Source organism: Melanotaenia boesemani, chromosome 19 (genome assembly GCF_017639745.1).
Source record: "Melanotaenia boesemani isolate fMelBoe1 chromosome 19, fMelBoe1.pri, whole genome shotgun sequence".
In the NCBI taxonomy this organism is placed as follows: Eukaryota; Metazoa; Chordata; class Actinopteri; order Atheriniformes; family Melanotaeniidae; genus Melanotaenia; species Melanotaenia boesemani.
Genome location: NC_055700.1, coordinates 28382636 through 28407385, shown reverse-complemented (window position 1 = coordinate 28407385; position 24750 = coordinate 28382636). Strand labels below are relative to the sequence as shown.

The window sequence follows — 24750 nt, the reverse complement described above, 5'->3', positions numbered from 1 at the left end:
GAAATCCTGCTCTGCCTCCAGGTTAATCATTTCCCAGCTGCTGTCTGAACCTGGAAATGAAAGCAGCCACATCAATTGAAGTGTTTGTTATCTGCAGCCAATTTACTGCAGTGATCTCTGCGCTGAGTTTAAACCATCTCTAACATTACCGACACATTCATCTCACTAGTCTCTAAACTCTTAATAAACCCCCTTGTCCTTTTCCATAACTTTATCACACTTCCAGCGCGTGCAGCTGCCACGCAAACACCCAACTACAGTAACAGCATTTTCCAGCAGATCTTACCGGACTGTCCGTCGCTGTTCCTCATGCCGATAAAACTGGACTAAACGCATCTGAACCAGGTCTCCGAGAACCGGGCTGTTAGTATTCTCACTTTCTCTTTATCAAAGCATCTTCAGTAACTGTTTTTCTTTCACAGCTCAAAGGTGGAAAGCTGACCTGCTCCCTGAATGCCTCACGAGCAGTTAGGGACCGTCTACAAACCGCAGGTCTGAAGCGAAGCGTGTCAGGGAGCGTTGAAAAAAAGAAGAAAACCGTCTGTATGCTTAAAAATGTCTTCTCTTTCTTTCTGAATTAACGAGCTTATTAATAATTAAAATTAATGTTTTGCAAATCATTTGTTTTTCTAAACTAACGAGCTGATTCAGTTCTTCTCAATTTTTCTGAGTTTAAGTTTACAAAAAATAAAAAATAAATCTAAACACTTGGCTTTTATCTGTCAGATCATTTAAAAAGATAAAAGCATTTTCCCCTCATACTTCTTGAATTAACCAAATAATTTAACAAAATAAAATTTTACGTTTTCTTAAACAGGGATCATCTTAAAATTTTATTCTTCTGTTTTGCTGAATAAACAAGATGATTTTGCAAAGAAAAGTTTTGTTTTTCTAAATGACTTTTTCAGCTTCTTCTGTTTATTCTAAATCGAGGTCCAGTTTCTACAAAACCAGAGGACGGAGGCTGAGGACCGGAGCAGTTTTAGTAGAACCAGAGGACGGAGGCTGAGGACCGGACCAGGTTTAGTAGAACCGGAGGACGGAGCCTGAGGACCGGACCAGGTTTAGTAGAACCAGAGGACGGAGCCTGAGGACCGGACCAGGTTTAGTAGAACCAGAGGACGGAGCCTGAGCAGGCTTTTTAGTTTGGCTCTCTTCATACAAACAGCTGCACTGATCATCCTCTGAAAGATGAAGTAAAAAAGAAGTCATTACAAATTTCTGTGGCCTCTGTAATGTGCAAAAGTTTCAGAAGAATTTGAAGAATTCAATCTGTGGAGTGTAAATTGTCTGGTTAGGACAGACAAGTCTGGAACATTTCTGGAACCTGATGATTCCGAGCTGATCAACCTTACCAAGAACAGGAAGACCATGGGTCTGAAATAAAACTGGCAGAGTTCAGTAAAATAAAATAAACATCTTCTAATGCCCATCTGCTTTGTCTGAACTAAAACCTCAGTTGGAAATCTAAAGCAAGGAAGAAAATGAGTCCAGATGTTGTAGTGTTTTAGGAAGGATTTCCTGTACGATGGGCCACTTTCAAAATCACCAAAAGTAAGAGGAAAATTAAAACTGGTTAACAACTGTAGATGAGAACAGAGGTCTTTTAGTTTGGGATGTGTGGCAGAGGGCGATGCAGTGGTAGAAGGCTGATCTACCCCCACATGATTCACCATGTTATTTAAATTTTCTGAGAATCAAATCCAAACCAACGTCTTTCAGCTGGGTTTATGTAGCTTGACGACACAGCATATCATGACTTCATGAAGCTGTTACAGGGTTAGCAGCTCCAGAACTGAGCTGCTGCAGGACTCTGAGCACTGCTGGGGTTTTTGTCCATGGACCTCTAAAAACTGAATCAGTCTGGATGAACCAGGACAGGAGGATGGTGGTCTGAAGAAACAACCACCATAGTTTTTTAAAGGTTGGTTTAACTCATCACATTAGAGGAAAAAAGACATTTCTAACTGGTGTTTGGATATTTTCTTGTTTAATTTAACAGTAGAAAAAAAAACTAAATGTTTTCATTTAGTTTCTAGACATTCATCTTTTCATCACATTAATTAAAAACCCAATTAAACTGATTCACAAGTAGACCATCTGCACCACACTGACCTCTTCTGGTTGACCATCAGCATCACAGTCTCTAAAACACCAGACTCTTCTAGTTTCAATGTTCAAAGTTCATCACAGCGGACTGCAGAACCAGAACCAACAAACCCGGAAATATTTAGATCAGCAAAGCCCACTTGGAGACGAACAGAGACGTAAGATATCAAGACAAAGTAAAAGAGAATCCACAGACAGGAGAGGTGGACTATGAGCTGATCTCGCCTTCATTTAATTTATTTATTTTTTCAGTTTAGGTTTAACCCTTAAAACTCCGCTAGATCTCTGACGCCCCTAAGGGCTGTCACTTCCATCATCACCAGTGTCTCAGGAACAGTAGTGTTTAGCTCTGTGGGGTAAACTGTGATGGATAGTGACCCTCTAGCTCAGGGATCACCAACTCCGGACCTCTTGAGCCAGTGTCCTGCAGGTTTTCAGTATCTCCATACTGTAGCACACCTGACTCAAATAACGGGTCGATAAGAGGCTGGTGTAGACCTTGACTATTGACTATTTCATTTGAACCAGGTGTGTTGCAGCAGGGATGCAGTGAAAACCTGCAGGACACTGGCTCAAGAGGTCCGGAGTTGGTGATCCCTGCTCTAGCTGATCTACTGAAGTTTTCCAGGCATTTCTATCCCGTCCAGGTTTACAATCCAGCCACTAAATGTAGTTTTTATTCAGAGACTCTATCTGGTAAATCCACAAAGATCCATGATAACAGCATTATTTACCACATTTCATCATAAAAACATCACTATCACTACTATGTTGCTAAGAGACCTCTATTTAGACCTGGACATGATGATGAAGCCACTTCCTGTCAGACTTTCCACCAATCAGAGAGCTTAGATTGACGGTAACGTCCAATCAGGAGCAGCCAAAGATCAACCAGTGAGCAGAAAGTTCTATGTGTGTGTGAAAAGGAGAAAAATAATGCTCCTCTATGGCTGGAATAAAGCCAAGAAGACGTTTCTGATGCACGGTGGCGCCACAAAGCAGCTGAGCTGGAGTTGGTTTAGTGAGGATAGCAGGTGTATATATATATATATATATATATATATATATATATATATATATATATATGCTGCTTATATACGGTATATATACACACACACTAGTGTGTGTGTGTGTGTGTGTATAAACGAATAACCAAAACAGACGTGTGAAAGTAAAAAATGATTTGGAGTTTTAAGGGTAAAAACAGGACATCATTAAGATCATGTTTCAAAGAAGAACACCTTCACTGCTTCTATAACAGTTTCTCTAAATCATAAAACATTAGAGAAGTCTCCACATGGCCCTCTTTAAGGCATCTCTTGATGAGTTTTTGTGGTTTTCTGTAAAACAACCAACAGTTTATTGTGTCTCCTCCGCTTGCTGTGGATGTGGAGGTGTTTTTTGTCTGCTCGGCTCCTCTGTTGCTGCTCCTTCAGCCATGGGTCCTAATGCTGAGGTGTGATTGGCCACATCGGTGCTGCTCTGTAGGAACTTGCGCAGGTCCTTGAGGGCGGGCCGAAGCATCTGAACCAAGGCAAGCAGGGCCGCTTGAGTCCCCTCCAGGGCCTGGGCCTGCCTTTCCTGAGCCAGTGCCTGAGATTCCTGGGAGCGCCGCATCATCTGCAGCAGCTCGTTCTGGCCTTCCAGGTGCTGAGCGATCTGTCGGATGTGGACGTTTGTTACTCTCTGCTCCTGCAGCAGGCGGGCGGAGTTTAGGGCGATGCGACTCTTCAGCTCCTGAGGTTTGGCCTGGCTCGAAGGTGGTGTCGGGGAAGCTGAGGACGAAGCCAGCATCTCCACCGGAGCCTCGACGGCAGCCACTACGGTTGGAGTGGAGTCGCCAACGGTGGTGCAGTACTCCACCACGCCTCCATCCTCCAGGGTGTGGTATGTTGTCTCAGCTGGAAAAGGGACAAAAAGAAGACAGATGGGGACATGGTGGAGACTCAGCTGCTAAAAGGCCCATTTCTGCTCGGTGCAGAAGACGGATACACAGATGGACAATGTCACCCGCGTCCTGCGTCGGTTACGTGCGTAATTTGGTCCGTTTTCAGGGAGCTTAGCTATCTGTTACTGGACGCAGAAGATGGAGCAATACCACCGGAAACGACGGGGGCAGTGCTGAGCAGAATAGCTGACATGCAACCAGGGAAAAAAAGAAACCAGAGAAGAAGTAGTTACGGGAACAAATATGCAGAAGAAGAATGAAGATGAAGACAGCTGTAGAAACTGCGTGAGAACTTTTTGAATAAAGACTATATGCAAGTGTTTAGGGTGAGTTGGACGGGTGGAAAAAACTTTACAGCGACGCATTACCACCACCAACCAGTGTCTGAAACTGACGTCGCAACGCAGGAGTGAGCTCTGAACTCAGCACTGCCCACTAGTGGAGGAACTGACTTAACAACCATTGCAACGCAAAACATGCATGAAGTATGAGGAAGGCGACGTATGACGATGTTTGAAACGGGTGTCGCTATGCGCGTAAGTAAGGGAGCAGAAATGGGCCTAAATAAGGTTTCTGGAGAAATCATTTTGGCTTTTTAACCACAGTTTCCAAAAAGAAAGAGGAAAACGAGGGAATGACGGCAGATTAGTGGGAACGACACTGTAAATATACACTGACACATTAATAATTTGTTAAATGTAATTTGGACTTTATACTGTAATAAAATGATGAAAGTTTAATATTTTCACACATTAAAAAAATCATGAAAGGGTTGTCTTAATTTAAATCATGACTTAATGAATGTTTATGTTTGTCTGTGCGTGTATGTGTGACATTATGTGTGAGTGTGACAGGAGAGAAACAGCAGAGGGACCTAATTATCTGAAGATATAAAAACATGAAAACACACACACAAATGCACACATGTATTTAGTCATGAACAGATTTACCATTTTCTTTTACATTTTATGGCACAGTGGCTTGAAATCTGGAACTTTGTCAGAAATTCTGAATTTTCCTGGGTTTGTGTAATTAGTCTGGCTGTTCCTCAGCAGGAAAACAAAAAATCTGATGCCTTACCTTCAAAATAAATGTAAAATACGATGAACACCTGATTTTATCCTGCCACACAATAAAAAATACTGGCTTTATGGCTTTTTATGAGTTTACAAAATGGCATTTTACTTAAGGATTTCAGTGTGTGTGATTAATTACTCTTTACTAGAACCATTCAGTCTAAAAGAGGCCCTTGCCAACTACGTCAAAATCGATTTTATTGAAAAATTCATTTTTAACTGGTTTGTAGCCATGAATTGTTCAAGGAAGCCAATTTGTTGTAAAAGGTCTCCATGGAGACCAGTGGGGGAGGGGCTAAAAGGGCACCTTATTTTTACTTTGAATGGGTTTACTGCAGAGAAATCACAAATTCCAGGCAAAATCTTTTTTCCCCTTTAAAGTAGGGGGTCAAAAATGTGGTTATAATGGAAGTCTATGGTACAGATCTCGCAAACAACATAAAAATATCTCACACTGTCAAAATACGGTGGATATGGCTGAAACTCAAAAAGCTCAAAATACATTAAAACATACAAATTTCACTGCTGGGGAGCAATAACCGCCAAAATAATCTCAATGGATGCACCTTTTTTTTTAACGGCATAAATAAAACCTGGAAACTGTATTTTTTTTTTTTTTTGCAGGTGGTTGTGCTCTGGTCCTCGATGGCCGCTGGCCTAAAAGTTTTAGGGCCCATTTATGCTCCCTTACGTACATAATAGGTACGTCCGTTTCAAGCGTTGTCGTACGTTGCGGCTCTCCATACTTCCATGCGTCTTTTACATTGCCATGGTTATTAAGTTAATTCATCCACTAGTGGGCAGTGCTGAGTTCAGCGTCCACTCCCGCGTTATGACCTCAGTTTGAGACACCGGTTGGTGGCAGTAATGCGCCGCATGCAGCCGCCCAGCACACCCGACACTCACACAGCCTTTTTCACCAAACGGCAACCTGCCATTTCTGCAATTGTTGCCCTCGCTGCCTTCTTTTTGTTCTTGTTTCTTTTCTTCTTTGCTGGTTTGTTCCTTTTGCTGACTGCATGTCAGCTTCACTGCTCAACACTGCCCCCAAGGTTTCCGGTGGTATTGCTCCGTAAGCTCCCGAAAACGCATCAGTTACACATGTAAATGACGCAGGAGAAGGACGTACATGTCCGTCCATCTTCCGATTCGAGCATAAATGGCCTTTAGATGTTTCCCTGTTTGGATTCAAATGAATGAGTCACTGTGCAGAACTTGATAGGCTGTTGGATCCATTTAATTTGGATCACATTTGTTGGAGCAGGAAAACATCTAAAACCTGCAGGACAAAGGCCTTCAAGCACAAGAACCCCACCCCTGCTGTAAAATGATTTTTTCCTCATCGCTCTGAGCATGTTGGCGTTAAGGCTGAGGTTGGAGCATGAATGGAGAAACAAGCTTACCGTTCAGCGGCTTTGTGTCATCACAAACTGTCCCTACGGCCGGGAGAGCTACACAACACAGGACACAACGCAGTGCAAATTAAATTAAAACCAGGAATTTTACAGGAACATTTCTGTTTATGTTTTTAAGTGGAATTTTACATGTGGTCTGAACACTCTTTAGAGCAGTGGTTCTCAAACTGGGGGTTGGGATCCCCATGGGGTCACAAGTTAATTTCAGGGGGTCACCAGAGAATTGTAAAAACAACAACAACAACAAAAAAACACTAGACTACATCAAATAAATTAGGGATTTTTACCAGGGCTGTCAAATTTAAACCATGAATGAAGAGATAAATCTTTGAAATTAGCACCTTAATTTCTTTTAACACATTAACACAAACAACAAAGTTAGTAAACATATTAAAAATCTGAATTTTACATTATCTCCACAAGAGAAACTGATTTTGGATGTAGATGCCTTGCTGCAGAAGTTGACCACCAAAAACCACTTTATCTTCCTTATTTTTGAAAATTCTGACAGTTTTCCAGCCTTATATTTAGAGGATAGCTGCAAGATGGCCAATTAATCACTAAGCTGTCGCATGGGGGTCACGAACACCAGCGTATGTTATCTTGGGTCTTGTGGCTCAAACAGTTTGGAAACCACTGCTGTAGAGAATCTAAAATCACTACACAATGCACCAAGCTTCGAGCAACTCAGAGGAATTTTCTGAATTTTTCTCCAACTAAAACTCAAATTTTGAAAAGTCACATAATAGTTTAAGGGACAATGTTCCACAACCCCGCATCCAAAAAACAGAATTAAATTATTTCCAAACCTCATCATCTCATATTTTATTCCCAGTTAGGGCTGGGCGATATGAACCAAATCTTATATCTCGATATTTTTTTACCTGAATCACGATATACGATATATATCTCGATATATATATATATTTTTTTGTCAAGTAACCAAAGAGACAGCTCTAATTTACAGCCTTCAGTGCTAAAAACACTTAATAAGGATGAGCACCACATGTGCGTTAAAACAAGTGATTAAATATTTTTTAATATCTTTATATTAAATTAAATGCTCCTAAAACAAAATAAATTAAAAATAATTTTCAATGACCATAATAAAAATACAGCTGTGCAAAATGCAAAAGAAAAGATGCTTTTAACCCAAAACAAGCTATCTCGATATAAACGATATTCTCACCTTCTGTATTGTGTCTGATAAAGTCTTGATATATTTGAAAATCTTGATATATTGCCCAGCGCTACTCCCAGTAGAAGATAAACTACATATCACGTGATGAAACTGAGAGATTTCACCATGTGATGGAAAATATGAGCGGATAGTAAATCTGATGCAGCAACACATCTGGACACATGGTGTAAAAAGTAGTTCCAGGGTGATGTTCAGCACTGTGTAAAAAGTAGTTCCAGGGTGATGTTCATCATAGTGTAAAAAGTAGTTCCAGGGTGATGTTCAGCACGGTGTAAAAAGTAGTTCCAGGGTGATGTTCAGCACGGTGTAAAAAGTAGTTCCAGGGTGATGTTTATCATGGTGTAAAAAGTAGTTCCAGGGTGATGTTCAGCATAGTGTAAAAAGTAGTTCCAGGGTGATGTTCAGCACGGTGTAAAAAGTAGTTCCAGAGTGATGTTCAGCACGGTGGAAAAAGTAGTTCCAGGTTGATGTTCAGCATAGTGTAAAAAGTAGTTCCAGGGTGATGTTCAGCATGGTGTAAAAAGTAGTTCCAGGGTGATGTTCAGCACGGTGTAAAAAGTAGTTCCAGGGTGATGTTTATCATGGTGTAAAAAGTAGTTCCAGGGTGATGTTCAGCACGGTGTAAAAAGTAGTTCCAGGGTGATGTTTATCATGGTGTAAAAAGTAGTTCCAGGGTGATGTTCAGCATAGTGTAAAAAGTAGTTCCAGGGTGATGTTCAGCACGGTGTAAAAAGTAGTTCCAGAGTGATGTTCAGCACGGTGGAAAAAGTAGTTCCAGGTTGATGTTCAGCATAGTGTAAAAAGTAGTTCCAGGGTGATGTTCAGCATGGTGTAAAAAGTAGTTCCAGGGTGATGTTCAGCACGGTGTAAAAAGTAGTTCCAGGGTGATGTTTATCATGGTGTAAAAAGTAGTTCCAGGGTGATGTTCAGCATAGTGTAAAAAGTAGTTCCAGGGTGATGTTCAGCACGGTGTAAAAAGTAGTTCCAGAGTGATGTTCAGCACGGTGGAAAAAGTAGTTCCAGGTTGATGTTCAGCATAGTGTAAAAAGTAGTTCCAGGGTGATGTTCAGCATGGTGTAAAAAGTAGTTCCAGGATGATGTTCATCATAGTGTAAAAAGTAGTTCCAGGGTGATGTTCAGCATGGTGTAAAAAGTAGTTCCAGGGTGATGTTCAGCATGGTGTAAAAAGTAGTTCCAGGGTGATGTTTATCATGGTGTAAAAGTAGTTCCAGGGTGATGTTCAGCATAGTGTAAAAAGTAGTTCCAGGGTGATGTTCAGCATAGTGTAAAAAGTAGTTCCAGAGTGATGTTCAGCACGGTGGAAAAAGTAGTTCCAGGTTTATGTTCAGCATAGTGTAAAAAGTAGTTCCAGGGTGATGTTTATCATGGTGTAAAAAGTAGTTCCAGGGTGATGTTCAGCATAGTGTAAAAAGTAGTTCCAGGGTGATGTTCAGCATGGTGTAAAAAGTAGTTCCAGGGTGATGTTCAGCATGGTGTAAAAAGTAGTTCCAGGGTGATGTTCAGCATGGTGTAAAAAGTAGTTCCAGGGTGATGTTCAGCACGGTGTAAAAAGTAGTTCCAGAGTGATGTTCAGCACGGTGGAAAAAGTAGTTCCAGGTTGATGTTCAGCATAGTGTAAAAAGTAGTTCCAGGGTGATGTTCAGCATGGTGTAAAAAGTAGTTCCAGGATGATGTTCATCATAGTGTAAAAAGTAGTTCCAGGGTGATGTTCAGCATGGTGTAAAAAGTAGTTCCAGGGTGATGTTCAGCATGGTGTAAAAAGTAGTTCCAGGGTGATGTTTATCATGGTGTAAAAGTAGTTCCAGGGTGATGTTCAGCATAGTGTAAAAAGTAGTTCCAGGGTGATGTTCAGCATAGTGTAAAAAGTAGTTCCAGAGTGATGTTCAGCACGGTGGAAAAAGTAGTTCCAGGTTGATGTTCAGCATAGTGTAAAAAGTAGTTCCAGGGTGATGTTTATCATGGTGTAAAAAGTAGTTCCAGGGTGATGTTCAGCATAGTGTAAAAAGTAGTTCCAGGGTGATGTTCAGCATGGTGTAAAAAGTAGTTCCAGGGTGATGTTCAGCATGGTGTAAAAAGTAGTTCCAGGGTGATGTTCAGCATGGTGTAAAAAGTAGTTCCAGGGTGATGTTCAGCATGGTGTAAAAAGTAGTTCCAGGGTGATGTTCAGCATGGTGTAAAAAGTAGTTCAGGGTGATGTTCAGCATGGTGTAAAAAGTAGTTCCAGGGTGGTGTTCAGCACGGTGTAAAAAGTAGTTCCAGGGTGATGTTCAGCACGGTGTAAAAAGTAGTTCCAGGGTGATGTTCAGCACAGTGGAAAAAGTAGTTCCAGGGTGATGTTCAGCATGGTGTAGCATCCTCTTCTTCTAACATGTCTGGGAAGTGAGGAGTCCAGTTGCTGGAGTTTTAGGAGAGGAATGTTGTCCCATTCTGGTCTGATGCAGGATTCTAGCTGCTCTACAGTCCTGGACCTTGGTTGCTGGATTTCTGCTTCCATGATGCTCCAGATGTTGTGTACTGGTGAAAGGTCTGGACTGCAGGCAGGCCAGTTCAGCAGCCGGACTCTTCTCCTGTGAAGCCATGCTGCTGTGATGGATGCAGGATGTGGTTCAGCATGGTCTTGCTGAAATCTGCAAGGTCTTCCCTGAAAGAGACGTTGTCTGGATGGAGCAGATGTTGCTCTAAAATCTCCATGTACTTTTCAGCATTGATGGAGCTTCACAGATGTGGAAGTTGCCCACGCCATAGGCACTAATGCAGCCCCATCCCATCAGAGATGCAGCTTTTCACCTGTCCACTGATAACAAGCTGGATGCTCCCTCTCCTCTTTAGTCTGCAGGACACGCCGTCCATGCAGTGATTCCCAGTAGAGAATTCTGTCTGGTTTTAATGTAGTGCTGACGGAGGACACCAATTTCACCAGCATCCAGTTTCTTACCCAGGCATACAGAGATTCCTCCCAATTCTTTTGAATCTTTGGATGAGAATATACACTGTAAATGGTGGGATTAGTAAAATCTTCACAATTTTATTTTGAATGAGATTCAAAATCAGCTCATATTTTCCAAGAAATGGTAAAAATGTCTCCGTTAAAACATCTGATATGTTGTTTATTTTTTACTGGAAATAAAATATGAGTTGATGAGATTCTGTTTTAGTTACATTTTACACAGAGACCCAAATATTATTGAATTGGGGTTGTAAATGTAAGAATGACTGAATTATGTTTTTAAAAATATAACTAATGTAAAATATGTGCATTTTTATTATTATTGTTGCGACTGAGTAGGCTACAACATAGCCTCCTTTTTCTTGCACCGTCCTTCTGTTGCTGTGGCATGTAAATTTCTCCACTATGGAATCAATTGTCTTCTTTTTCCCCATACAACTCCTTACGCTTTCTGACTTTTTCCAGTTTTTAGTATCTACAGTAATAGTGATCCATAGTAAATTCAAACATATATAACACATTTCCATATAGTGTGCCAATGGAGAGTTAAATTTGGTATCATGTTATTGAAAGTATAGTGCGGTCTTCTGTCCCCGTGCAGGACAGGATCATTTCAGTCCCAGAGCTGAACGCTGCAGAAGATGCCATGCACCGTGGAAACTGTGGGATCCTGAATATTTGTGCCTCTGCTACCAGGACTTTCTAAAAATGACTTTTTCAGTAAAATTTGGGCATTCAAAATATAATAAATGAGTAGCTGGGAGCAAGAAAGAGAAAAAGGACTTTAGAAGTAAAAAAACAAAAAAGATGTGATTCTGTTTTAATCCATCTGAGCTGATCAGTTAATAATGGTGCTTTAAAGCAGAAGATGCCATCAAGATTTTTGTTTATTCATTTTCTCAGCTTACCTTCTGTTAGTGTGACGGTGGCGGCGGCGTTGACTGTAACAGGTAAAGTTATCTCAGCATCCGAGTCTCCAGCTGGCAGACTGATGATGGTGGCCTCCCCCAGGAGGTTACAGATCCTCTGCTGCATGGCCGTGAGGATGACGGGAACTGGAGTGCAGTCGGTGGATGTTCCTTCAATGGCAGCCCGAGCCTGGGCAACTTTCCTCCGGACCTCCGTCTTCATGTCAGACCACTTCTTTTTCACCTCGGGTAACTCTCTGGGACAGGTGGTAACAGCGTTCACCTTTTTCAGAATATCCACCCAGGCGTTATTCTTTGCCATGTGGGTGACTCCAGCGTTGAAGTGGTTAACCAGTGTGTGCTTTTGTTTCTCAATTTCTTCTACAATAATTTCTACCTCTCGCTCGGAAAAATTCATTTTTCTTTTTTTGGCGGCGGATGCCATAACTGCAGAAAACCCTCTTAAACGAAGGTAATTGTGCGTATTGTACGCAAAAATAGTAGGATTTACTCAATTGATGTGCGCAGCGTAATGGCTTCCAGAATCGGCTTCTTCTTCCGAGTGAACGCTTACGTTAGCCAGACACGGAACCACGCCCCCTTACGCCTCATTGGTTGGAACTCTTGATAATATAAAGCATTCTATGTTGCTATTGGGTGAAATAGACACCAGTCATTTGACGAAGCAATCAAACTATGATCACAGAAACCTTTATAAAAAGCTTTTCTCTCCATTTTCTCTCTACTTGGTGGATTAAATGTAAATCAAATTAAAATTGAATTAAATATTTCCTAAATCTAATATGTTAGGACCGTATGTATATATATATATATATATATATATATATATATATATATATATATATATATAGTGAAGCACTTGTATGGTTTTTATTATATTTTTATTTATCTTTTCATTTTATTAATTAATATTGTTGATGTGCAGCACTTTGGGGACATGTCTTTGTTTTTAAAATGTGCTAAAGTAAAGTGGATTGGACACACCCAACTGTCCACGTTCAAACCCAGATAGTAGACATGTTTGGGTTGGATCCAGGGTACTTTGGCCGCCTATGGCTCAGTTATAGCAGTGGTAAATATTGTGTGGGCCAGATGTGACCAGATGTCAGTTACCAGCCTCGCTTGGATTATGGCAAGTCTCCTGTGGGCCACATTTGGTCCAGATATCAGTTGATGGCCTGGACGTGTATTACACAGTATTTGTGGGCCAGACGTTGTCCTAATACAGGAGGCCTTCCCTTTGGCGATGTCCTTGTGGGCTACATCAGGTGGTTGTGGTTGGGTTTCGGCAGCCACGTGTCAGACAAGGCAAAATGTGGTCAAAAAAACATTTTGGCCCAATAATGGGACCATAATTAGTAAACCTTATAAAGATGTGTCATTTCAATGGTCAGAAAGCTGTAGCCAGTGAATCTTAAATACCTCCAAAAGCTCCTCAAAACAACATGTACGTCCAGACAAGCTCTGCACACCTGTTCGTTTTATTCATATTTCCCTACCAATATACATATTAATACATACATACATATTAACTAGGGAAAATGATCCGTGTTGGTATGGATATTGATGAAAAAGTGCTGTAAACAAAGGGTGTCATATGACCCAACCCTAAATAATAAGACCAGAAAATAGCACATTATACCATCCATTACTTCAGGCGTGTCCTCTGTTCATAGTCCAGATAATCCCACACTGCTTCAATAATGTTCAAGTCTGGGTTTTGGGGAGGATCCATCCCTCCATCAGACTTGTTGAGGTCTGCGTTCTGGGGAGGGTCCATCCCTCCCTCAGACCTGTTGAGGTCTGCGTTCTGGGGAGGGTCCATCCCTCCATCAGACCTGTTGAAGTCTGTGTTTTGGGGAGGGTCCATCCCTCCATCAGACCTGTTGAAGTCTGCGTTCTGGGGAGGGTCCACCCCTCCCTCAGACCTGTTGAGGTCTGCGTTCTGGAGAGGATCCATCCCTCCATCAGACTTGTTGAGGTCTGCGTTCTGGGGAGGGTCCATCCCTCCATCAGACCTGTTGAAGTCTGCGTTCTGGGGAGGATCCATCCCTCCATCAGACTTGTTGAGGTCTGCGTTCTGGGGAGGGTCCATCCCTCCATCAGACCTGTTGAAGTCTGCGTTCTGGGGAGGATCCATCCCTCCATCAGACTTGTTGAGGTCTGCGTTCTGGGGAGGGTCCATCCCTCCATCAGACCTGTTGAGGTCTTGGTTCTGGCCTGTTTCCACTGATCTTCAGTTCAGTTCTTGTGTCATGTGACATACCTCAGCCGTTTCTCCATTCTTCTCTTCGTTAAGAATGGTTTCTTCATAGCCACGTTTCCATGGAGACCATTTCTGATGAGGCTTTTCAGATTTTGTCTAAATTATAAAAAAGAATCTACCAAACTAACAAAATAAGATTTATTCATAATAACTCAAAAAACAATAAGACAGAATTAAAACCTTTTGAAATTCTGAACACAGAATGTCTATGTCCTTTATGTCGCTGGACCTTTTCCAGTCTGTTTCTACAGGTTGTCCACCCCACGGAGCCTCCTGGCCAACTGAATGTCACGTGGAAACAGCGTGACCCTCTTGGCATGGATGGCACACAGGTTAGCATCTGATAACAGCATCACCAGAAATGCCTCTGCAGCCTGGAAGCATGAGAAGGTAGAAAAGAAAGAAAAAACCTGGTTATTAAAAGTGAAATTTTCTGGAAAGCAAAGTTAGAGCTGCTGTGTTCTTTGTTACTCCAACTTACAGTCAGACTACATCTTTTGAAAGTTTGCTTGGCTATCATGTTTTGGCTATCGAAAGTTACTTACCAGTGAAGAGGGAAAAAGTATTGAAGTTAAAACAGGAAAAAAGGGAACATGACTTTTGCAAGAAATTGATTTAACTGACAAAGAGCATGCAAAATGAAGACAATGTTGTTTTGTAGACATATTTTTCTCTTTTTGTAGGCGGAACTCATCATTTCAAACTGTTGTATTACTCAATTAGGAATATCCAGAAATATCTGTACTTCTGTACTCCCATTCTGACTGATCTCAGAGTGCCTTAACCCCCCCAGTTTGCCTACAGGGGGAACAGATCCACAGAGGACGCCGTGGCCATTGCCCTGCATACCGCTCTGTCCCATCTGGAGTAGAAAAGGAGCTATGTCCGGATGCTCTTCATGCATTATAGTTCGGAGTTTAACACCATCCTCCCCTGCAGACTGGTGGACAAACTCCAGGACTTGGAGTTTCTGGACTCCACCTGTATGTGGATAAATAGTTTTCTCCAAGGTTGCACCCAGATGGTCAGACTGGGTCAACACACATCTACAGCCCTCAGTCTCAGTACCGGGACTGTGTAGAGAGGGTAGAGGACTTCCGGTTCCTGGGGGTCCACATTGAGGAGGACCTGACCTGGAGCACGAACACCAATGAGCTGCAGAAGAAGGCTCAGCAGAGACTCTACTTCCTCTGGGCACTGAGGAAAAACAATGTCAACCAGAGACTGCTGCTGTCGTTCTACCGGTGCACCACAGAAAGCATCTTAACATACTGCATGGGTGTTTGGTTCTCCAGCTGCACTGTGGCTCAGAGGACAGCGCTCCAGAGGGTCATAAACACGGCCCAGAAGATCACTGGATGCCCTCTCCTCACATTGGAAGAGCTACACAGTTCCCACTGCATCAGGAAAGCACAACCTATCCTAAAGGACACATCACACCCTGGACACTCCCTGTTTGAACTGTTACCATCAGGAAGAAGGTGCAGATCTATCAGAGCGAGAACAAACAGACTGAAAAACAGTTTTTATCCTGTGGCTGTAACCACACTAAACAACCTCAAATAATTTGCCATCACCTACCTCTGTTTTACCTACAATATGTGCAATATAAATGAGTATAAGGTCGATTGCGTGGAAGATTAGTGTTTTTTTTTAACTGCTTTTATTCAGGTTCTTATGGTTGAATGTTAAATGTATGTGGCTGCATTGCACTTTGACTGTTGGGCACTTTTCAATTTCGTTGTATATGTCACATGATACAATGACAATAAATGTCTATTCTATTCTAATTTAATTTGTGGTCCCTGGTAGCAGTGGCAAACAGCCATTTGGGGCCCCCTGCATCTACCAATCTAATGTATATTATATGTACATTCTATGGATATTACAAACTCTCATATTGTCTTAAAACATAGATGTGTGCAAATTAAGGTTGTCAAAATTAACATTTTAAAATGAGATTAATCAACTTTCAAATTGATCATGATTAATCACCATTTGCAACTATGCCTGAAATTTGCCTGTTTTTACTGTATTTTATCAACAGAACGAGCCGATGCTACAAATTATTTAGTGTTAACTGACCTTCGCTTAGTCCAAGGGTCAGTAAATGCAGCATGTAATGTACTTCAGTACAACTGTTCGTTGTTCTAAACCATCTCTACCAAGTTCTAGATCATAATGCAGAATTCATATATCATCACACCAACCGTCTCCATGGTGATAATTTTTGTCCTAAAAGCAGCAGACGTGACGACTGAAGTAAAACAGCCGACACTGATGAAGAAACTCTGATAAAAGTGATGATCTGAATAAAAACAGCTTTTTCCTTTTATCACTGAAGTGTGAGTGTGTGTGCAGCAGTGATAAAAGTCCTACAGCAGCATCACCCAAAAAAAACACCTGCTGATAAAATATATCATTGGCTGTTTGTTTTTACTAGGTTTTCTTAACTTTTTTTACACTTTTTCCTGGTCAGAACTCCTGCCGGGCCCCCCATCAGAACTTTTCTAGACCCGCCCCTGCATAGCTGAAGTATAAACCCTGTTTACCATTCTACTGTGTTAGAGAAGAGTCCAGCCAAAAACAACACTTTAGGATAAATATGTGACGTGTGAACTATGAACCACTAGTTTCCTCCTTATTATATTATTATATGATATGATTTTGTCAAATCCTGTCTCCGCCTCCTCGGCTCTTCCACCACTCCCTCACACACACCACCGTTCAAACCTGCAGCAGACAGGTGCACAAACACACGGGACAGACAGGAGAAAACTTTGTAAACACAAATGATGCCCACCCCACAGCATGAACACGAACAAACGACTCCTCTACTGAAAGCTCACGTCTCACAGATTCCACAGCTGGAAGTTTCATCTCACTATGACCAAGATTCACCGAACCAGAGGCAGAAGAAGACCCGATTTATGCTTCAAGTTTGTAAAAGTCAGAAAGCATGTCTTAATTGCCTAAATTGAAACCACATTTATTAAAAAATATATAGTAATAAATAAATAAAAAGTTTCTTGCTGTCTTTTGGGAGCAGTTTCTTGTTTTTGTTTTTTTTTTTTACAGACAAAGAGAAACGTTGGTTCTTCTTCTTTCTAAAGTTCCAGACAGAAAACGTCTCTTCCTTTTAATAAACCCGCTCTCTCGTTTCCATCAGATGCACGGCTGAAGCAGTGAAGGGAGACGGGACTGCAGCCTCTGCACGTGCTTTCTGTGATCAAAGCCAGTGAGCAAAAAAAAACAAACAAAAAAAAAACCTTAACGCGCAATTTAAAAAATTAACAACGTTAATTAATCATTGCGTTATCACGCGATTAACACGTTAACGTGCCCAGTCCTAATTTTAATACATGAACTAGCCTAAATGTGGTATAAAAGTAAGTAAAATTGTATTTTGTGACATCAAAATGGGGTTCCAAGCTAAACAAGGCTGGGAAGCACGGCTCCAGGAGTTTGCATCCCAATGCATTTATTTGGTGACATAAAATGTTGTTCTGTTTGTCTGCAGGTTACCATCACAAGGACATTTGATTTAAATTGGCATCAATATTAATATAAATAAATGCATGCAAACATAAAAATGCCTGCAATTATTTCTGCATAAAATAGGATAGTTATAAGTATGAGTTTTAAATGGATTGTTAAATGTAGTTTAACAATATTGTAGTTTGTATTGTAGTTTCTACTAACTAATCTACTAACTACTAACAATGTTCAATATTATCTGCTGATAAAAAAGTAAAATGATTGTCATGATTAAAACTAAACTAAAATGTTGACAGTTTTTGTTGACTAAAACTAGACTAAAATAAAGACTAAAATGCTCGACTTAGTTGACTAAAACTTGACTAAATAAAAACAGGATGAGGTCGACTAAATGTGATAAAAACTAATAACTGCCTTTGGTCTCTCTTTTTCTTTTGTTTGTGACACTTTCATATGTCTGCTTCATTTGGATTTCTCTTTAACTGTTTGTTTGTATTTTGATTTTACATGCACAATTATTTCCGCATACATGCAGCGTGATGCGTAACATGGAATAGTCCATGTAGTGCAGACTGAAGGGGTGCACGGTTAGTAGAAAGACCGTCAAAACATCAGTAATTGTTCAAATTAGACATCCATTTTGAAGAGATTTTGATTGAAAACAAAAAGAGTATGGGGAAAACAATATGAAGAAGGCATTTTGGTGGCCCCATGAGCCTTGTATGGGGCCTGGGGCTCCAGGCAAATGCCTGGTTTGCCTAATAGTACGGCCTGGCTCTGCCTGGTAGTTTGGTCCGTCGATGCAGGGACACTGAAAACACTCATGTTGACTTTGACAACAGCAGTCTCGTCAGTAATGGTGGTGCTTTTTTTTCAGCTTTATTCAAATGCTGGCTAAGCAGATGATTTCAGGCGGTGGAAGAGAGGCGGGCTTAGGCAAATACCCGCCTACAGTGAGCAGAATTAAAAAGTTTTGCGGCGCATGCTTTTGTGGGCGTTTCTAGTTTAAACAAAGAGCCAAAACGAAAAAGCTCAGCCACTTTCAAACTCCAGATTTTCAGGTAAGTTTAAACTGAGCTCCAATACCAGTATACACATTTTAACAAGGGAAAATGAGATTCCAGGTGATGACTCCTTTAAAGGTTTTTATCTCAGAGAAGAAGACAGCTGCTTACCTCCTGCAAGGCCAGAAGAGCAAAGACCTGCCACCGCAGAGTCTGTATGGAAAAACTTTGGCAAATCTCACGAACCTAGACCAAGAAGAACCAAGAACATGTCTCATTTTACACAGAAAAATGGAAAACACAGATACATAAGACAGGATGTCCGGGACATTCTGGAGCTAATCACGTTATGTTCATCTTATATAACCGGATATTTTCCTTTGGGATTTAAGTTTTCTTTCATTTTTAGCCTTAAAATCTCAATTTAACTAAGACACACATTAACATGATTTCACACACACTGATCAACTATTTAAATCAAATACAATTGAAATAAAATAAACAAAACAAAATGATGAGAAGCACTTGGAGTGCAGACCTCCACCAATCCATTTTTCCTCACAACTGTGGGCATTGTTTTTGATTTAGAATCTCTAAAGGCAAAATTATCCCTATCTCCTCATAGTAAAGACTCCTTTAAAAAAATTCCTGGATCCAGGCAGTGATCTGGATCAACCCCCAAATCTAATTACTTGATTCTCTTTATATTGCAGAGATTTCCTGAAAATTTCATTAAAATCCATCCATAACTTTTTGAGTTATGTTGCTAACAGACAGACCGACCAACGCCTCTGAATACATTAAAACGGTATAATCCAGGGGTGCCCAAAGTCGGTCCTCGAGGGCCGCTGTCCTGCAGGTTTTCAATGTTTCCTGCTTCACCACACCTGACTCAAATTAAATAGACCCAACTGCCTATTAAGTTTGCACAATGACTCATTAATTTGAGTCAGGTGGTTTTGGAGCAGGGACCTACTACAGACTGCTGCCACCTAGCGGTACTATCTACAATGACATGCTAAAGAGTGTAATGAACACGTGTGTTTTGATACATAAGGTGTGTCCCAATTCAGGGTCTGCACACTCTGAAGTGCTGATTCGTCGCCACATGCGCGAAGTACTGTCCCAATTCACACAACTTGAAGGACCCTCCAAATCCACCCTTCAGATCCGCACATTGTTTGGCCTCAAACCTTTGACCTTTTCTTTCTTTCTTTTTTTTTTTTTTACTGTCGGTGTTGCCTGTCCATGTTCAGCATCCACTGAAGTGTCCTACGAGTAATTTCAGAGGTATAAGTGATTCAACATCCTGTGTTGTTGCTATGGGAAATTCTTGTAGACTAGGTAGGCTGTCCCATTTCTATTCTATTCTATTCTACAGTCATTTAGCAGACGCTTTTATCCAAAGCGACTTACATTTGAGAGTAAGAACACAAGCATGAATTCAAACAAGATGGGAAGTCATAATTAAGTGATAGTCAGACCGCTTTTGAGTCCAGTTGGACCCAGGTGCTGTCATGTAGTGCTAGTGCAGTGCATATAATAAATTTTACATTTTTTTTTTTTTTTTAGTCATTTTATTTAAATACAGGATCACGATTTCATCAAACAATATCAACTTGGGCATAAGTGCACACAGCTTCTTCAGTACTTGGTTGAGCCAAAAAGCTGGACAAATCTTTCTAACTCATTTAGTTTCACGAACGTTAAGCAGACTTCGAAGTGTGTAGACTACGGAGGACACTCTGTAGCCTACGTAGTCTGCCCACTTCGAAGTGTGCAGACCCTGAATTTGGACACACCTTTAGAGTCATGGTTTGTTCTTTGTCTGACTCACCAGGCGAGCAAATGGTTTCTTTCTGATCAGAAGATCGGTGCTCCTCTGGTATCTGCGAATCTCCATTAAGGCTCTGGTTCCTGGTCTGAACCTCCTCCTTCTGGGAGCAACAGGTGGCTGATCTGAAAACAGATTCACAACAAGCATGGTCACACTCACCAATCTGCCCATTTCCCTTTTAAGTTCAGTTTCACAGATATAGTACCAATGCCACAGTAAACCTCAAACACCAGCCCTCATTCTTCATATAAAGACTGGACAAGCAGGACACGTTTGACTCTGCAGAGGGGAGGTGCTGATCCAGAAATGTCTGATTTAGTAAAGCTACTGGTTTTTGGTACATACTGAACCATTTGTGATGAAAATTGGCTTCTGAAATACGACCACCTACATGTGTCAGCAGTGTAATCATTCTTCTGCTTTCTAAAATCTAAACATGCATCTCGCCTTTTTATTTATTATCTAACAAAGTTCTTTTTGTTTGTTTTTATAACAAACCCATGTGTGTAACCCATGAGAAAAAAGTTTGTACAATATGTGAGCGTTTAACTGATTATTTCAGTCTTGTAGTTGTGTACCAGTCATGAGTCCAAACACAAGTCCTACTCACCTGAGGGGCCACTCACTCTCCGAGACCTCCTGGGTGTTGAGGGGGGCGTCGCTGGCACTGGGGGGCGACGTTTAGGGCTTTGGCCTTTCCTACGACTGGTAGACGTGTCATGACGCATGGTCTCCAACACACAGGTCAGGGCCACAAAAACCCAAATACTGCAGCCAAAATCTCACTGTAAAAGGTTGTGAGCAGTAATACATGTTCAGTCCATCAAAACAAGACCCCGTCAGCTCTTTACAAGAGTTGTGTACTTTTTACTTCATTTTTTTACTTCATTATGCAGTGTTTCTCCTACAATACTCAGCAGTGGTGGGCCACCACGGCTATATTGTTAGCGCCACCCCTTCAAAATACCGAAAAGGAAATAATTTCATATGAACGTCAAAATTTCTTAATTGAACTGCATTGCCGGCTCAAGAAGCAGCAGCAGAAGGCTTGTCTGCTGTCAGACATCTGTTCTGCACGTGAATGCAGCATGCAGAGTGTGGAGACGGGAGAGGCGGGGCCTCATTAAACTTCATTAGTTAAACGCACAGGTAGGTAAACTTCCAGAGCAGCCGACAAGCTTATTACATGTGCAGTCCGGAGTAATGGAAAGGTAGCTGCTGGTAAGTTGCTTTAGATTTTACAAGTTCAATGGACATTCCAATAAAGATACTGAAGATGAACAGCAAACTATATGCTATTTAACGTTAAGTAACTGGTCCTAATGCTACTTAACGGAGTTGATACTGGTTAGCTAATGTAGGCTATCATCTATGCACCATTATGTATTAACCACTGGTTGTGATTTCAGATGAGCCTGTTGAATTAAGTTTTGAAAAAGCAAAAGGGAACCGAGGAAGAGAGCTCTGGTCTGGTAACACATCGATGCCACAAGGCTATCGAAATTAACCTGTTAATGCAAAAAGCTCAATATCTGAAAATAATGTTATTCTTTAAAGGCCTTAATGCAATAACAACAAAGTTGTTACTCATGTCATTGTAAAAATCCACATTTGGCATCTCAGTGAGAGAAGCTGATTTTGGGCGTGTAGGTGCTTCCTTACAGCCGTGAACCAAGTCCACTAAAAACCCCTTTATCCTCCTTATTTATTAAGATTGTGATGTTTCAAGCCTTACAGTTAGAGTTTTTATCATCGGTCCAGAAACAAAGTTTTAACGGGTGGTATTCTAAAAATCTGAATTTGGCATCATCTCCGTGAGTAAAGCTGAATCTCAGTATATAGGTGCTCTGTCACAGCTGTTAACATAATTAAAAAAAACTTTATCCTCCTTCTTTAGGAAGAGGAAGAATAGCTTCAAGCTTTACATTTAGAGGATGGCCACAGGATGACTCTTTTGATAGATCACACAATTACCCACTCAGTCGCCGCCGTTGGGGTCGCAAACACTAACGTTCTCTTGGGGATCGTGGCTCGAAAAGTTTCAGAACCACTACCTTAAACAGCCATTTCTCTTCTCACATGAGAAGATGCTGACTGCATCAGTTCAGTTTAACCTCTTCATAAGGAGGTCTATTTTTTTCTCCTCGGCTGAAATGACATACCCAAAATAAATAAAGTACATTTTCACTACTACAAGGTTGCATGTATAACCCTGGTCTCTACAGAAAGCCGAGATATGTGAGATTACTACAGAAGCGTCAGATTCAAGATTTGTGTTACTGTATCAGAGTAAATTCATCTGGAACACAGCAGAAAATGTCACTGGTTTTCTCTTACTAAAAGAAAACAACATTACTTTCAGTGAAAACCAGATAACTGCAGCCCAATTTATTTAGGAATGAGTAAAGTAATCCTAGGAATGAGCAAAGTACTCCTAGGAATGAGTAAAGTAATATCTGAGGAGGAACTGTGCTACAGTAGAAGTAAAAAGTGAACCTGAGCAGGTTTCCATGTGTTTTAATAGAGGATGTTACTCATGTAAAAATCCCAGGAATCCATTCGATGATGATGATGATGATGATGGACACGTTCCTATCAATGGTCAGAGTCAGGAGGATCCCAGGGATAGCCCCACATTCACCTTAGAACCACCATGAGGGTCCAGAAAGAAGTGAAGGCCAACATAGTCTATGATAGGAAGAGTGAATCCTTCACTATTAAACCTCCTTCATCTCCATGGAAACCAGCAGGACCTTCATGATTCATTTCAAACTAAGGCAGAGTCGTAGAAGAACACATTAGCAGAGTTTTTAAAGGCTGGAATCAAACTTTTCACCACAAAACAGCAAAAGTAAGACCTGGTTTCTGGTCCTGGCAGCTAACTCCAGAGTTTCTGTCCCACCGTGATGAGACAGACGTCTCTGGAACCAGCAGAGTCTCTGCTTTCATGTGACTCCTTGTTTGTGTGGTTTTATTGACATTTTTATTGGTTCTGGTTCTTCTGGAGGTATCTACCCGTTAAAAGGGAGTTTTTCATCTCCACTGTCTCCTACATGTTCAGGACGGAGGACTGATTCAAAGTGAACATTTGATGCAATTTTGTGGTTTCCATAGCTAAGCTTTGCTATGCTAAAGTGTCGAGCATTAATCTAAAAACACACAAGCCAAATCACGGTAGAAAATTCAGCCGGCGACGTCCAACATTAAAAACATTTTAAAAAGTCAAGTATTTAAATTGACAGACAAGTTTTCGATTAGGCATGACCTCTGAATGAAACAGCACCAGAAGCGACATTCATTAGGACGACCAACAGCTACTGATTGATACGTTTAACAGTTAAGGTTAAATAAATGAATAAAGATACAAATTAAAAAGCGTTATTAAATTACGTGTATGAGTACCTGTAGCTTTGGGAAACTTTAATCCAGTTATTTCGGTCTTTAGAAGAGTCGACCTGCGTGTAGAGTGTCGTAGTAAAAGCTAACGCTGGTTTAGTTTGAACAACAACTCTTTGACGCTAAACCAATCAGAGTTGAGCAAAAGGACGCAACTGGAATTCTATTGGCTGGAATGAGAGGGTCGAGTTAGTGTGCCTCTAGAGAGAGGCTCTAGAGGCACACTAGGTCGAGTCGATTTTTTTCTTTTAGAACTGCATACATTAAACCCCAACAAGAAAGTCAACACAATGTCTTTAAGAATACGAACAAAACAAAACAAAAACAAAACAAACAAAAAAAACAAAACAAAAGAAAACTGCAGTACAACATAAAAGATACGGAAAGCAAAGTTTGTACAGATTAATTATAACTTCTTTTGAAAATTATCAATCTGACATGTGTAAAATGGCAAATAAACGAATTTAAAATGAAATCTGGCTGTTTTCTTTTTATAACTTCGTGTTTTGGCTTTAAGATGGAGTTTAAAGATAATTACTGTCAGATCAAAGTGTTTGATTATGCTGAAATTAAATTAAAATACTTATTCCTCAGAGGATAATTATGTAAATATCATCCTCCATGCATCTATATATATATATATATATACACACACACACACACATATATATATATATACACACACACACATATATATATATATATAATAATTCAATAATTAATTGGGTGACAGGGGCTTGTTTTGCCAGGCAGATGCTTGTGATCACATCATCTCTTCTGTGGCCAACATACAGGACTGCTTGCAGGACTGATCTCCAGTACCTCTCTGCCTTGCATTGGATCTGTAGCGAATGTGAAGAATTGTGCATCATGTGCAGAAGCTTGTACAGCATTCTTCCTAGACAATCAGTCCCCAGAACAGAACCACAATTTCTGAATCAGCTTGAACCTTTTTTTTAAAAATCTTTTTCTTAAAGATGCTCTGCCTGCTTGATTTATTACATTCAAGACACAAAAGTAAAACAAGACCCAGTTTCTTTATATTGTTTAATTGACTGTTTTAAAGATGTTCAGATTTCATCATTTATTGCAGCTTCCATCTA

The 24750-nt window shown here is 40.7% G+C and overlaps 3 protein-coding genes and 1 long non-coding RNA gene across 6 annotated transcripts; 1 reads left to right on the top strand and 3 right to left on the bottom strand.

Moving 5' to 3' along the window:
* The first annotated feature begins 48 nt into the window (after positions 1 to 48).
* LOC121629804 lies at positions 49 to 1914 on the top strand. Its single transcript, XR_006008435.1, has 3 exons — positions 49 to 345; positions 423 to 543; positions 934 to 1914. It is a non-coding gene; the product is annotated as an uncharacterized LOC121629804 (long non-coding RNA).
* Positions 1915 to 3275: 1361 nt separating this feature from the next.
* naif1 (nuclear apoptosis inducing factor 1) lies at positions 3276 to 12182 on the bottom strand. 2 transcript variants are annotated; one of them, XM_041969576.1, is made up of 3 exons: positions 11626 to 12182; positions 6537 to 6584; positions 3276 to 4010 (listed from the first exon to the last, which is right to left on the bottom strand). In XM_041969576.1, the coding sequence occupies exons 1-3, from the start codon at positions 12068 to 12070 to the stop codon at positions 3469 to 3471; spliced, it is 1035 nt and encodes a 344-aa protein (XP_041825510.1). In that variant the 5' UTR covers positions 12071 to 12182; the 3' UTR covers positions 3276 to 3468. The 2 variants fall into 2 exon arrangements, with proteins under 2 accessions (XP_041825510.1, XP_041825511.1); XM_041969577.1 differs by lacking the exon at positions 6537 to 6584.
* Positions 12183 to 13187: 1005 nt separating this feature from the next.
* LOC121629796 (uncharacterized protein DDB_G0290685-like) lies at positions 13188 to 18710 on the bottom strand. Of its 2 annotated transcripts, none has more exons than XM_041969596.1 (2): positions 18700 to 18710; positions 13188 to 13993 (listed from the first exon to the last, which is right to left on the bottom strand). In XM_041969596.1, the coding sequence occupies exon 2, from the start codon at positions 13829 to 13831 to the stop codon at positions 13295 to 13297; it is 537 nt and encodes a 178-aa protein (XP_041825530.1). In that variant the 5' UTR covers positions 13832 to 13993; positions 18700 to 18710; the 3' UTR covers positions 13188 to 13294. The 2 variants fall into 2 exon arrangements, with proteins under 2 accessions (XP_041825530.1, XP_041825531.1); XM_041969597.1 differs by lacking the exon at positions 18700 to 18710 and having other exon boundaries at positions 13188 to 13754; positions 13845 to 13917.
* Positions 14037 to 23762, bottom strand: LOC121629800 (histone H3-like centromeric protein A). Its single transcript, XM_041969600.1, has 5 exons — positions 23654 to 23762; positions 20862 to 21036; positions 20252 to 20373; positions 18586 to 18660; positions 14037 to 14286 (listed from the first exon to the last, which is right to left on the bottom strand). The coding sequence occupies exons 2-5, from the start codon at positions 20977 to 20979 to the stop codon at positions 14158 to 14160; spliced, it is 444 nt and encodes a 147-aa protein (XP_041825534.1). The 5' UTR covers positions 20980 to 21036; positions 23654 to 23762; the 3' UTR covers positions 14037 to 14157.
* Positions 23763 to 24750: the final 988 nt, after the last annotated feature.